The sequence below is a fragment of the Trichosurus vulpecula genome, chromosome 1 (assembly GCF_011100635.1).
Source record: "Trichosurus vulpecula isolate mTriVul1 chromosome 1, mTriVul1.pri, whole genome shotgun sequence".
In the NCBI taxonomy this organism is placed as follows: Eukaryota; Metazoa; Chordata; class Mammalia; order Diprotodontia; family Phalangeridae; genus Trichosurus; species Trichosurus vulpecula.
Genome location: NC_050573.1, coordinates 539,255,596 through 539,268,509, shown reverse-complemented (window position 1 = coordinate 539,268,509; position 12,914 = coordinate 539,255,596). Strand labels below are relative to the sequence as shown.

The 12,914-nt window shown below is 38.8% G+C and overlaps 1 protein-coding gene across 1 annotated transcript; it reads right to left on the bottom strand.

Moving 5' to 3' along the window:
• Positions 1-410: 410 nt before the first annotated feature.
• Positions 411-1,012, bottom strand: LOC118831154 (NADH dehydrogenase [ubiquinone] iron-sulfur protein 5-like). The gene has a single exon (XM_036738328.1). It carries the CDS (start codon positions 995-997, stop codon positions 677-679), a length of 321 nt encoding a protein of 106 aa, XP_036594223.1. The 5' UTR covers positions 998-1,012; the 3' UTR covers positions 411-676.
• Positions 1,013-12,914: the final 11,902 nt, after the last annotated feature.

Sequence of the window (12,914 nt, the reverse complement as noted above, 5' to 3'; positions counted from 1 at the left end):
GTACTTAAATGTGAAGAAAATCAATGCCTCCTTATATAAACAAAAAAACCAACCAAAACCAGTCCTAGAATCCTGTGTTGTGGAAAGATTTGTGGTCAGCACCCAAAGGACCACCCCAATGTTGGTTATTTTTTATTTAATGCATACCATTATTTACCTCCACCAATGTCCCCTAATGTCTTACTGTATACTGGAGGTGACTCTGAGTTCTCAAAGATTATACCAGAGGAACTTTGGTTCTGGTAAGTCCTACCAAGCACTGAAATGCCTCTGAGTATGAGCCCTGTGACAGATTGCATGTCTGTTGTCTAAGGAGCAGCCTACCTAACTCTGGTGAGTTTAATCAGCAGAGACTTGGTCACCAAGGGGATGAATACTTTTTTTTTTTTTTTTTTTTACACTGGTAAATGTTTACTTTTCAAAATGTCTATTTTCAGATACAGGCAGAATCACAGATCATATACTGAAGGGTGAACCACTGCCACCAACTTGCCTGGGGTGGTTGTCCTAATGGCAAAGTACAGAGAGAACTGGGGCTGGGAAAAGCAGGATGATTTTTAACCTTTGGAAGGAGATGTCTGTTTTAAGAAATATACATTTCCAGGGGACAACAGGGGATATACTTTCATCCCATCATAAAGAACGAAGGCACCCAATGTCACCACTGGCTGGCTCGTCAAGGCCTTGGCTCTTCCTTGCCTGAGTGGTAAGGTGGGGGAGTATACTTCCCTTCTTTCATTAGCTTCTCCTTCTGCTTCATGACTGCTCCCATGCGTTCTATCGTTTTCCGCCTATGCAAACATTCAATGAAATCCTCATATTCTAGTCTGCATTCTTTCTTGGCTCGGGTCATACCAATTCCATGGGCACACTCAATGAATTCCTTTTCAAAAGCATGGCATCGGGCTGGCATTTTGTAAGGTTGTTCAGCACTCATAACTGTCATCCATTTGTCGATATTGAGGCCCAGCCGGTTTTGAATTTCAAAGAATGGCATGGCTGGCTAGATTTTGATCCTAAGAAAGGCTTTTTCCAGGGCACGGACTGCCTCAAAGATATGATTTTTAGGCACAAAGGAAAGGATGGCTGGCCAACTTGAACAATTTCCCCCCTCCGGGCCTCAGTGTCCCCATCTGCGGCCTAGTCCAAATGCCGCGTCCCTTTCCTTCACAAGTCTGCGTAGTCCTACCGGGGATGAATACTTTTTAGTCCCAACAACTTGTTAAATCATCTACAAGGTATTCAGGAGATTCCCATTAACATGAATAGAAGGAGAACCACAGGAGTGAAACTACAGATCCTTGAAGCATTGAAGGGCACATCAGAATTTAATGAACTTTAATAATGAACTAGCTATAGTATAAATTATACATGCACACTACAGTCTGTTCTTCCAGGAGTTGGATTTATATTGACCAAAGGTTTAGGAAAAGCTTGATTTATCAGGTTGTTTTCAGATCATTTCCGACCTCAGTAAAATTATCATGTAAATGGTTGATTTAGACTTCATTTAATCTCTACTTTTCTGTCATCCTCTTTCCAAAGATGGCTGCTGTCTTTATGCTCCTAGCTGATTGTATCACACTTTTAAGGCAGTATTTATTTAGCTCCATTTGGCTTACTTCTGGGCCAGATCAAAGGCCAAAGTTATTGATAACTTTAGGAGCAAGGAAATTCTGAATTTGCCCAGAAATGGAGTATTTTCTTTTCTTAATGTTAAGAAATAAAAATGTGGAGAGAGTTTTATAAATCATTATTATCAGAATGGTATTATTATCAGATAGACATAGTAGAATACTGGATTTTGAGTTAGGAAGGCCCGGTTTCAAAGCTTGTCTCTGACACTTACTAGATATATCACTTTCTTTGAGGATCAGGAATCTCTCTAAACTTTGCATATTAGGTAATGGGGGAACTAAGTGGCTCAGTAGAGAAAGTGCTAGACTTGGAGTCAGGAAGACCTGATTTCAAATCTGGCCTCAGACACTAGCTGTGTCATCCTGGGCAAATCACTTAAATTCTGTCAGCCTTAGTTTCCTTATTTGTAAAATGGGGATAATAAGAGCCTCAAAGGGTGGTTATGAGGATTGAATGAGGTGACATGTAAATCACTTTGTAAGCCTTAAAGTACTGTATAAATCCTAGCTATTATTATTATTATTGACAGAATCTTAGTTTGTTGACTTTATTATTATCTTGCCAGATTGGACTCCCCAGTCTAAATGCTCCAGACATTTCCCATGAACCCTTCTTTCCCATCAATATTTATTTGAACTTTGTCTTTTTCCAGCTAACTGGACCTGGTGTCATGCTCCCCCCATAACAACCTGTCAGTTATGTCAGCAGTAGCTGACATTTATCTGAGGTGCTGTAATGGTAATGTAAATTTGAAGATCTTTCCCACCCATTAATAGGGCCATGTGACTTGCTTATGTCACAGGAAGCCTAAATCACATGTGGTGGGAGAAGCCTGCTGAATGGGAGGAACAGGAAAGGGCAGAGCAGGAAATACTGAGAGCATTTAGAGCAGTTAGAGCTGAGGGAGAGAGAAGCCTCAGGTGAGCTAGCTGTGCTGTGAGTGTGTTTGTGGGAAGGCCCCAGCAGGGGGTGGAAGGTTGTGGGATGGGAAGGCTCCATGCTGTGATATTATGTTTTAAGTTTCTTGCTGTTATGATAAAGTGGGCTTACCGGTTTTGGGAGTTGGTTGCTACTTTGATGGATTGGACTTATTTGTTATGGGATTTGGTCCTCTGGTGTCTGAATAAATGTTTTACTTCTTCTGCTGTCTATGTGGAGAATCTCTCATATTTTGTAATACAGAACAACTACATAGGCATATTCACAATTATTGTCGATGTTGTATTTATTGACTTGCTAATACAGATGCTGGGTGGTTCAATGAATGAAAAGGCAGTCTGAAGGGCAGGAAGGTGGTGCAGTGGATAGAGCACCAGCCCTGGAGTCAAGAGGACTTAAGTTCAAATCTGTCCTCAGATACTTGACACTTACAAGCTGTGTGATCCTAGGAAAGTCACTTAACCCCCATTGCCAAAAAAAAAAAAAAAACCAAAAAAAAAGGCCACCAAAAAGAAAAAAAGAGAAGGTGGTCTGTGAGAGAAGAAGACCTGTGTTTGTATTGCCTGTTCTATCACTTACTGGCTAGGTGAATTGCTTAACCTTTTTAGTACCTTCAGGCCACTCTCTAAGACCGTAGACTGAGGAGTAGATATTCATCTCCATTGACAGAGTTCTTCAACCAGAGTTGAAATTATACATCTGGCCAAAACCAAATAACATTAATATAACTATTTAAAATTTACAAAGGGTTTTATGTGTATGATCTCATTTGTGTCTTACAACAACCCTAAAAAATAGACAGTGCAGCTATTTTTATAGGTGGGGAACTGAGGCTCAGAAAGGTTAGATAACTTGTCCACAGCTCCTTCCAGAAATGGGACTTGAACCCAAGTCTTCCTGACTCTACACCCAGCACTATCACACCAAGTTGTCTCTCATTCCTTATTAGCATATTTGATTTTTAATGGCGGGGGGAGGGTCTTCTGAAGACAATATTTCAATCAGAAGAGATGGTTTTAATGGGGAATTTCAAACTCCCTTTTAGATTAAATAAGTACTAGGAAGGCTAAGGTTTGAGGTGTGATGGTGTTCCTGGTGCCTTGTATTTTCATTTTATTCTGTCATTTCCCTGTCAATAAAATGTCTCTGGAGTGCCCTTTGTTTTGTATCCTGCTCCCTTTCTTATGGAATAAGTGAGGTGGATGAAGTGCTACATACAAAGAGAAAAGGAAGTCATTTAGTTCTTTTTGTTTGCCCCTCTCAAAGCCTGACACTAGTCTAAATTGACTGGACCAGATAATCCCTTAAGATCCCTTTCAAATCTAAATCAAGTGATTCTATAATAGTGGAAGAGCATTGAACTTAGAGTCAGGAGGGACCTAACTTGAAATTCAGTCTCTGGCACTCAGTATGGGCAAGCTCAATCAGTAAAATGGGGATAATCAGCCCGAAGATGCCTGATCTTCCTCCCAGAATCCCAAGATCCCTTCAGTTTCAGAACTCACACCCTGGAAGTACTCTCTGCTCCTGGTGTCTTCTCCCTTTGATTAGACCACTCCTCCCAGAATTTCTATTTAAGGAGGGCTCCTACACCAGCCATTTCTTCATTTATTACTAGGCTATACTCTTCTGGACCATGTCACCTTTATACTTTTTCTCTTTTTTAGTTTCCTTTTATGTGTTATCTTCCCCATTCAAATGCAATCTCTTTCAGGGCAGGGACTATCTTTCTTTTTGCTTGTCTTTGTCTTTGTAGTGCTTAGCATAGTCAGATGCCTTCAGTGAAGACTACAGTATCAAGGTCAGCTACCACACTGATTGTAAATTATTTAGCTTGAAAAGGCTACAAGCTAAGACTAAGGTGGAGGGAGAGTTGGTCCATGATTTTTTTGTTTGCAAATGATTGTACACTCAAGGAAGCCTCTGCAGCTGAGATGCAACAAAGAATGGATGGATTCTCTGTTGCTTGTGTTAATTTTGGCCTAACAATTAAGACCAAGAAAACACAAGAAAACACCAACCAGCACCACACCATCCATATGTGGAAATATCAGTTACAGCAAATGGAGGAGTTCTGAATGCTGTTGATAAGTTCACTTACTTTGTTAGTATACTTTCCAGGGATGTAACGTTAATAGTGGTGTTGAAGCCCACATTGCCAGAACTAGCTCGAGTTTGGGAGACTCTGAGGAAAGTGTGGGAGAGAAGAGGATTAGACTGGGGCAGAGCCAAGATGGCAGCTGGAAAGCAGGGACTTGCCTAAGCTCTCCCCCAGGTCCCTCCAAACACCTGTGAAAATGGCTCTGAACAAATTCTAGACCTGCAGAACCCACAAAATAATAGAGGGAAGCAGGGCTTCAGCCTAGGAAAGCCTGGATGGTCACTGGGAAGGGTCTATCACACGGAGCTGGGAGTGGAGCAGAGCACAATCCAGCATGGGCCTCACCAGGACCAACCAGACTGTGAGCTGTGCAGAACGGTGATAGGGCCCTGAAACATTGAGCTTTGGCAGTTATCAGGCTTCTCAACCCACAAATGCCAAAGACAACAGAGAAGGTTAGTGGGAAAAACTGCTAGAACAGAGTGAAAAACGAGTGCACTCAGAAGTGGTGCAGCTCTGGGGCTGCTTCCAGAGCTCCAGATGCAGTTGCTTCTGGCCCCAGACCCACCCTATGGGAGGAGTTAAGTGCCAGATCAGAGCGGGAGTGCAGAGACTGCTTGGATCTGAGTCGCATCTGGTTGGTGGTTCTTGAGGGAGGAGGAGCGCTGGAGTGGCAGAGCTTCCTGTGTAGAAGTAGCTCTGAAAACAGCAGCACAAGGCCCCTAAAGCTTGGGACAAAGTACTTTTTACTCTACAAGCAGTCATACCCTGACAAAAAACTCAAGGGTCAAGTAGTTGGCTGGGAAAATGAACAGGCAGCGAAAATGAACTCAGACTCAAACCAGGACTTTGGAATCTTTTTTTGGTGACAAAGAAGAGCAAAACATACAGCCACAAGAAGTCAACAAAGTCAAAGAGCCCACATCAAAAGCCTCCAAGAAAAATATGAATTGGTCTCAGGCCATGGAAGAGCTCAAAAAGGATTTGGAAAAGCAAATAAGAGAAGTAGAGGAAAAATTGGGAAGAGAAGTAAAAGTGGAGAGAGAAAACCATGAAAAACAAATCAATGACTTGCTAAAGGAGACCCAAAAAAATACTGAAGAAAATAACACCTTAAAAAATAGACTAACTCAAATGGCAAAAGAGCTCCAAAGCCAATGAGGAGAAGAATGCCTTGAAAGGCAGAATTAACCAAATGGAAAAGGAGGTTCAAAAGACCACTGAAGAAAATACCACCTTAAAAATTGGATTGGAGCAAGTGGAAGCTAGTGACTTTATGAGAAATCAAGATATTATAAACAGAACCAAAGGAATGAAAAAATGGAAGACATTGTGAAATATCTCATTGGAAAAACCACTGACCTGGAAAATAGATCCAGGAGAGATAATTTAAAAATTATTAGACTACCTGAAATCCATGATCAAAAAAAGAGCTTGGACATTATCTTTCAAGAAATTATCAAGGAGAACTGCCCTGATATTCTAGAGCCACAGGGCAAAATAGAAATTGAAAGAATTCACCTCTTGAAAAGGATCCCCAAAAGAAAACTCCTAGGAATATTGTTGCCAAATTCCAGAGCTCCCAGATCAAGGAGAAAATGCTGCAAGCAGCCAGAAAGAAACAATTTGAGTATTGTGGAAACACAATCAGGATAACCCAAGATCTAGCAGCTTCCATATTAAGGGATCGAAGGGCTTGGAATATGATATTCTGGAGGTCAAAGGAGTTGGGATTGAAACCAAGAATTACCTACCCAGCAAAACTGAGTATAATGCTTCAAGGCAAAAATATGGATTTTTGATAAAATAGAGGACTTTCAAGCTTTCTCAGTGAAAAGACCAGAGCTGAATAGAAAATTTGACTTTCAAACACAAGAATCAAGAGAAGCATGAAAAGGTAAACAAGAAAGAGAATTCATAAGGGACTTACTACAGTGCAACTGTTTTGCTTACATTCCTACATGGAAAGATGATGTGTGTAATTCATTAAACCTTTCTCAGTATTAGGATAGGTGAAGGAAATATACATATACATAGACAGAGGGCACAGGAGGAATTGAATATGAAAGGATGATATCTAAAAAAATAAAATTAAGGGATGAAAGAGGAATATATGGAGAAAGGGAGAAAGGGAGAGATAGAATGGGGTAAGTTATTTCACATAAAAGTGGCAAGAAAAAGCAGTTCATTGGAAGGGAAGAGGGGGCAGGTGAGGGGGAATGAGTGAATCTTGCTCTCATCAGATTTGACTTGAGGAGGGAATAACATACACACTCAATTGGGTATCTTACCCCACATGAGAGTAGGGGGAAGGGAATAAAAAAGGGGGGATGATAGAAGGTAGGGCAGATGGGGGAAGAAGTAATCAAAAGCAAACACTTTTGAAAAGGGACAGGGTCAAGGGAGAAAATTGAATAAAGGAGGACAGGATAGGAGGGAGGGAAATATAGTTAGTTTTTCACAACATGACTATTTATGGGAGTGTTTTGCATAATGATGCTTGTGTGGCCTATGTTGAATTGCTTGTCTTCTTAGGGAGAGTGGGTGGGGAGGGAAGAAGGGAGAGAATTTGGAACTCAAAGTTTTAAAAGCAGATGCTCAAAAAAAAGTTATTTTTGCATGCAACTAGGAAATAAGATATTCAGGCAATGGGGCATATAAATTTATCTTGCCCTACAAGAAAGTAAGGGGGAAATGGATGGGGGGGGGAGGGCAAGGGGTGTAATAGAAGGGAGGGCTGACTGTGGAATGGGGCAATCAGAATATATGCCATCTTGGAATGGGGGGAGGGTAGAAATGGGCAGAAAATTTGTAACTCAAAATCTTGCGGAAATCAATGCTGAAAACTAGAAAATATCAGATAAAAATAATTAAATATAAAAAAAAGAAGAGGATTAGACTGACTACCAAACCGAAGGTCTACAGAGCTTTTGTGCTGACTTCATTGTTGTGCACCTGCGACAATGTACCAGCACCATGCCAGGAAAACGAATAGCATCTATTTGAATTTTCTTAGGAAGATTCTGAAGATCACTTGTTGGGATAAGGGCACTTAGGTCCTTTCTTGCACTAAAGTGACAAGCATTCAAATTCTACTGCAGAGAGCACTGTGTATAGGCATGGTGAACCTCCATTTCCCCATCTGCAAAATGATGGGGTGTAGTGGATGAGATGGCATTTAAGGTGCCTTTTAGCTCTGAATCTCTAATGCTATACCCCTTAAAAATATTAAGGAAATTACTCAGTTACAACAGTTTGTATTAAAAAAATAAACCTATTCCCAATGGGTTCTTATTTAGTGAACCTTAATGGTCAAAAGACAACAGAAGCTGGACAAGTCATTTGTTTCTTTATCTTAGCATGCTGTTCTCTTCCAAAGGGATAGGTGAACTAGAAGGACTGCTAGATCCAAAGGATAAAGGGGAATCAGTTCTTTTTGCTCTCCTACCTCTGACCCCAAATCAAAGTAATAACTATTTGCCTATATGATATCTAATGTCCCTTCCAACTTTAAATCCTGTGATCCTTTCAGAGGGGCAAGAGCATGAAATTTAGAGTCAGGAGAGACCTAGGCTCAAATCCTTGGTTCCTTAGGCAAAGTTTGAAATTTGTAGCCTCACCCTCTGGTGTTTGTAAATTGTATTCCTCATGTAAAATAACTAAGTCACAAGATAAATACATGCCACATAGAGTGGAATTTTCTGGCACTGAAAATATGTGCAAACTTAAAAGTGTCCCTCATTGCACCAAGCTGCATGATGTACCTTTGGTGATTATTCACTTTGCCTGCCCCAGCTCTGGCTTTGGAACAGAGTAAACTTACACAGGCATTTTAAAGACGCTGAATGAAGTCTTCTTTATTCCTTAGCCTCAGTACAAATTTATGTTGGTGATGGGAAGCCTGCAATTGGTAGAGTGATAAAGTTAATGTGCATATTATATAATGAATGTAGGACATTTTGTAGGCAGGCTGAGCATGCAGAATCTGTGGTTTTGACATATAAATGGCTGTTTCATTATAAATGCTAGCCAGCCCAATGCTGGAGTCTAGTTTTGATTAAAAAAAATTCAATACTTTATAATTCATTTCTCATGTCAGTGAAAGATTAGAACAAAAATATTTTTCAATTTAATAAAATATCACTTAACAGTTCATTTTGATCTGGGTCTATAGGATACTAAACAAGTGAATAAAAAAATGGAAAACTCTCCCCCCCCCCATCTTTCACTTTAATGTTTGAGTATTTGGTCCTATGGTGCTAAAATATTTTAGCACTTTGAAAACTCTGTTACCAACTGGATGTTTGGGGTCTTTTTATGTGAGCAACTACTTTCTAAGATTCTATCATCATCTGTTTAGACCAGAGTTTTGTGCAGTGGAAGAAAGAGATTGATTCATCTCAATGACCAGAATAGTGTAGGAACTGTCACTTAAAGAGAATATTTTGTTAATGTAGAGCTGAAATGTGTGGTTTTTAGAACTAGGCAGAAACATAAAATAGACGAACTGTGTTTTCCATGAACCTCATTATCTTCCTTCTTTTAGTCTTCTTTTTCAGTGTCCTTCTCTACCCCAGGTCCCTCTCTGCCATAATGCTACTGTTAAAATTAATTATCTGAAATAAAAAGAAAGCAAGGTACAAAGTTACCAACCAAATAAATAATGATTTAATAGAAGAGCTAGCAAGTCACCATTAAATCAAGTCAACTAATTCCTCAGTAATTAGTGACCAAGGAGTGATTTACAAAGTTTATTTTTATAACAGAAAAGAAGAATAAAAAATTGGAAACTTGTTTTGAATGTGATTCAACTGGACAAGACAGATCATCCAACTAGTTTACTTCTCCCAGGCTTTCTCAACCCAAATTCTTACTGTTGGCAATATCTAGCTGTCAAAGTGAGATTACCCCAGAAGTCCTTGCTTTTTCTAACCAAAAAGCTCACTTTTAAAAGAATAACTTGTAGTTTGTAGTTAGCAGTCACTCCCCATCTTCTAGCTGCCAAGATCACATTGTTCAACTTAGACTTTTAACCTCTAGCTCAAGGAAAAAAGAGGAGCTTATTCATTAAGACTAGAAAGAGAAACTTAACCTTTAGACAACCCCCCTTTCTCCAACTGCTAGAAAGGAGAAATTAGCCTTTAATAAGAATCTTATGATTATTTTATCCCTATGAAGTTATATGTCTTAATCTAAGTTATCTGCTACTAAATGATAAAGTCTATTTATCTATTCACTATATCTATAGGTAACCTAGAATTAAGAGAATATCTTTGTTAGTTTGGCTTAGCTGTTAGACTAACTTTTTCTAAATAAGGGAACTTAATTCTACAATCAAACTAAAAATAAATCAAAGTAATCAGTACTAACTGATTTAAAGGATATCCCTTTTTCACTACTCCTTGATTGCCCAGGGCCTCTGAAGCAGTATGGTCAGCTTAGGCCCCTTCCTACAGAAAGAAGAGGAGGGACCTTTGAAGATCAAAATAACTAGAATGGCTGATAAATCCCAAGTATAACTACCAAGAACCAAAGGAATGAGAAAAAAAAGCCAACAAACTAATCTCTTTGTGCACCCTCACTCAGTATTGATGCTTTAAAAAAATTATTTTTTTAATTACATCCTGCACTAGAGAAGGCCAACATTTGACAGATATATATATATATATATATATATATATATATATATACATATATATATATATACATATATATATATGTATATGTGAAACTGTGATATATAAAAAGTTTGTGAGACATAATTTCTGGGTAGTTAATCATTTTAAAATCATGCTAGCAGATAATAAAAAGGGTCAGTGATACCTCCTTTTGTCTAGATTGCCCTAGGTGGGAGCAGTCTGAATAAGAGATGTCTCTTTGTTTAAGACTGAGTGATCAGGGTTATGTCCCTCAGCCCTTCATTAGAATAAGCCCACCTCACATTATAATATTCATTCTTCTCATTAATTATTAAATAATCCGGGTAAATCTCCATTCTTAGGAACACCCACTTTTCCAAGGGCATGTAAGTGTTGAGTAGGTTCTGTGAGGGGTCTTTGGCAGTAAAGAGTGCCACTTTAATTATTTATTAATATAGTTATAATATCTTTTATTAATTGTCTGCTAGCATGATTAATAAAATGATTAATTATCCAGAAACTACGTCTCTCAAAATATGTCATGAACCATACAACATACAGTTCCATATATCAGTTCTTTCTCTGAAGATGGATAGCATTTTCCTTCATAGGTCCCTTTGCAGTCAATTTCATTTGAATATTCATATAAATCAGAATAGCTTAATCATTCCCATTTACTCTTCAAACAATATTTCTGTTACTGTTACTGTAGTGTGTACAACATTCTCTTGGTTCTGCTTGTTTCACTCTTCATTATTTCTTGTGAGTCTTTCCATTTCCCTTAAAAACCAATCTGTTCATCACTTCTTACAGCACAATACTATTACATCACAATCATACCACCACTTATTTAACCATTCCTCCATTGAGGGCCATCCCCTCAACTTCCAGATCCTTGCCACTACAATGAGAGTTCTTATAAATATTTTAGAACATATACATTCTTTTCCTTTTTCCCTGGTCACTTTGGAAACAGACCTAATAGTGGTCTTGTTGGGTCAAAGGGCATATACAGTTTTATAACTCTTTGGGTATAATTCCAGATTGCCCTCCAAAATGGTTGGATCATTTCACAGTTCCACCAAAAGCATATTAGTGTCCCAATTTTTTCACAACCCCTCCAACATTTGTAATTTTCTCTTTCTATCATTTTAGCCAGTCTGATAGGTGTGAGATATGTCTCAAAGTTGTTTTAATTTGCATTTCTCTAGTCAATAATGATTTAGAGCATTTTTTTAGTGTGACTGTATATCACTTTGATTTCTTCCTCCAAAAACTGCCTGTTCATATCCTGTGACCAGTTGTGGAATGACTTATTCTTATACATTTGACAAAGTTCTCTATGTATTTGAGATATAAGGCTTTTATTCAAGAAACTGTCTATAAAATCCCCCATCCCCATTTTCTGATTTCCTTCTAATCTTGGCTACATTGGTTTTATTTGTGCAAACACTTTTTAATTTAATGTAATCAAAATTATTAATTGTACATCTCACATTGGTCTCCATCTCTTGTTTATTCATAAATTCTTCTCCTCTCCATATGTATCTGCTAGGTAATATGCTCTATGTTCAGATTTACTTGTGATATCTCCCTTTATGTCTAGATCATGCATCCATTTTGACCTTATCTTGGCAAATAGTATAAGATACTGGTTTATACCTAGTTTCTGCCGGATTGCTTTCCAGTTTTGCTGACAATTTTTGCCAAACAGTGAATTCTTAATCCAAAAGCTTAAAACTCCAAATGGGGTCACAAAGAGTTAGGAAGGATGGAAAAAATGAATGAATAGCAACAACACTATGATGGAAAAGCTTTGTGGAGACTCTTGGCAGGAGACTGTTTGCATTATGAAGACTAGCCTTGCTAGGTATAGAGAGGCTCATCTGCCGTAGACTGCCCAGCTAGTTATCCTGAATTCCTTGACTATAACAACCTATTAAACAAAGAAAAATGCAATACAAACTTCATTTCTGTCTATGTAGTTTCCTTTTGTGGTACATTGGATATAAATGTGGTTTAAGTATCATCAATACTTAAAAAGGAGGTCAGCTGTTAGGTGATGGGCGTGGTGTATGCTAAATACATCGAACAATTAAATGATGTGTGTCAGTCCATCAGTCAATAAATATTTCTTAAGCCAGACTCTGTGCTAAGCACTGGGGGCACAAATAAGAAAAAAGAGAAACAGATACTACCCGAAAGGAACTTACAATCTGATGGGGGAAGATAATACACAAAAGTCAGAAGGAGTTTGAAAAGCTGAGGTGGAGGGGATGGTGGGCTGGAGAAGGCACCTGACAAAGGGGCCTGGTGGAAAAGTCAGATGACAAATGAGATCTTCAGAGCTGAGCTTCTTCCTTAAATACTCATAGTATTTGGTGCTCATAGCTTCACCCTCCAATAAGAGGCACAGAGGGTGGTGAAGAGGTTTTCCCAATAATAAGTTCCTGGGGCATGATGGAAAAGTCAAAGAAGTCCCAAAGTAGAGCAGAGAGAGAAAGAGAGAGAGAGGGAGAGAGATATGGAGAGAGGAAGGGAAGGAGGGAGAGAGAATGCTGTAATTTTTCACTGGTGTAGGGAATTCCTGGTAAGGA

Bases quoted from the DNA above. Each gene is read 5' to 3' on its own strand.
- LOC118831154 (XM_036738328.1), bottom strand. From the start codon at position 997: ATGCCATTCTTTGAAATTCAAAACCGGCTGGGCCTCAATATCGACAAA.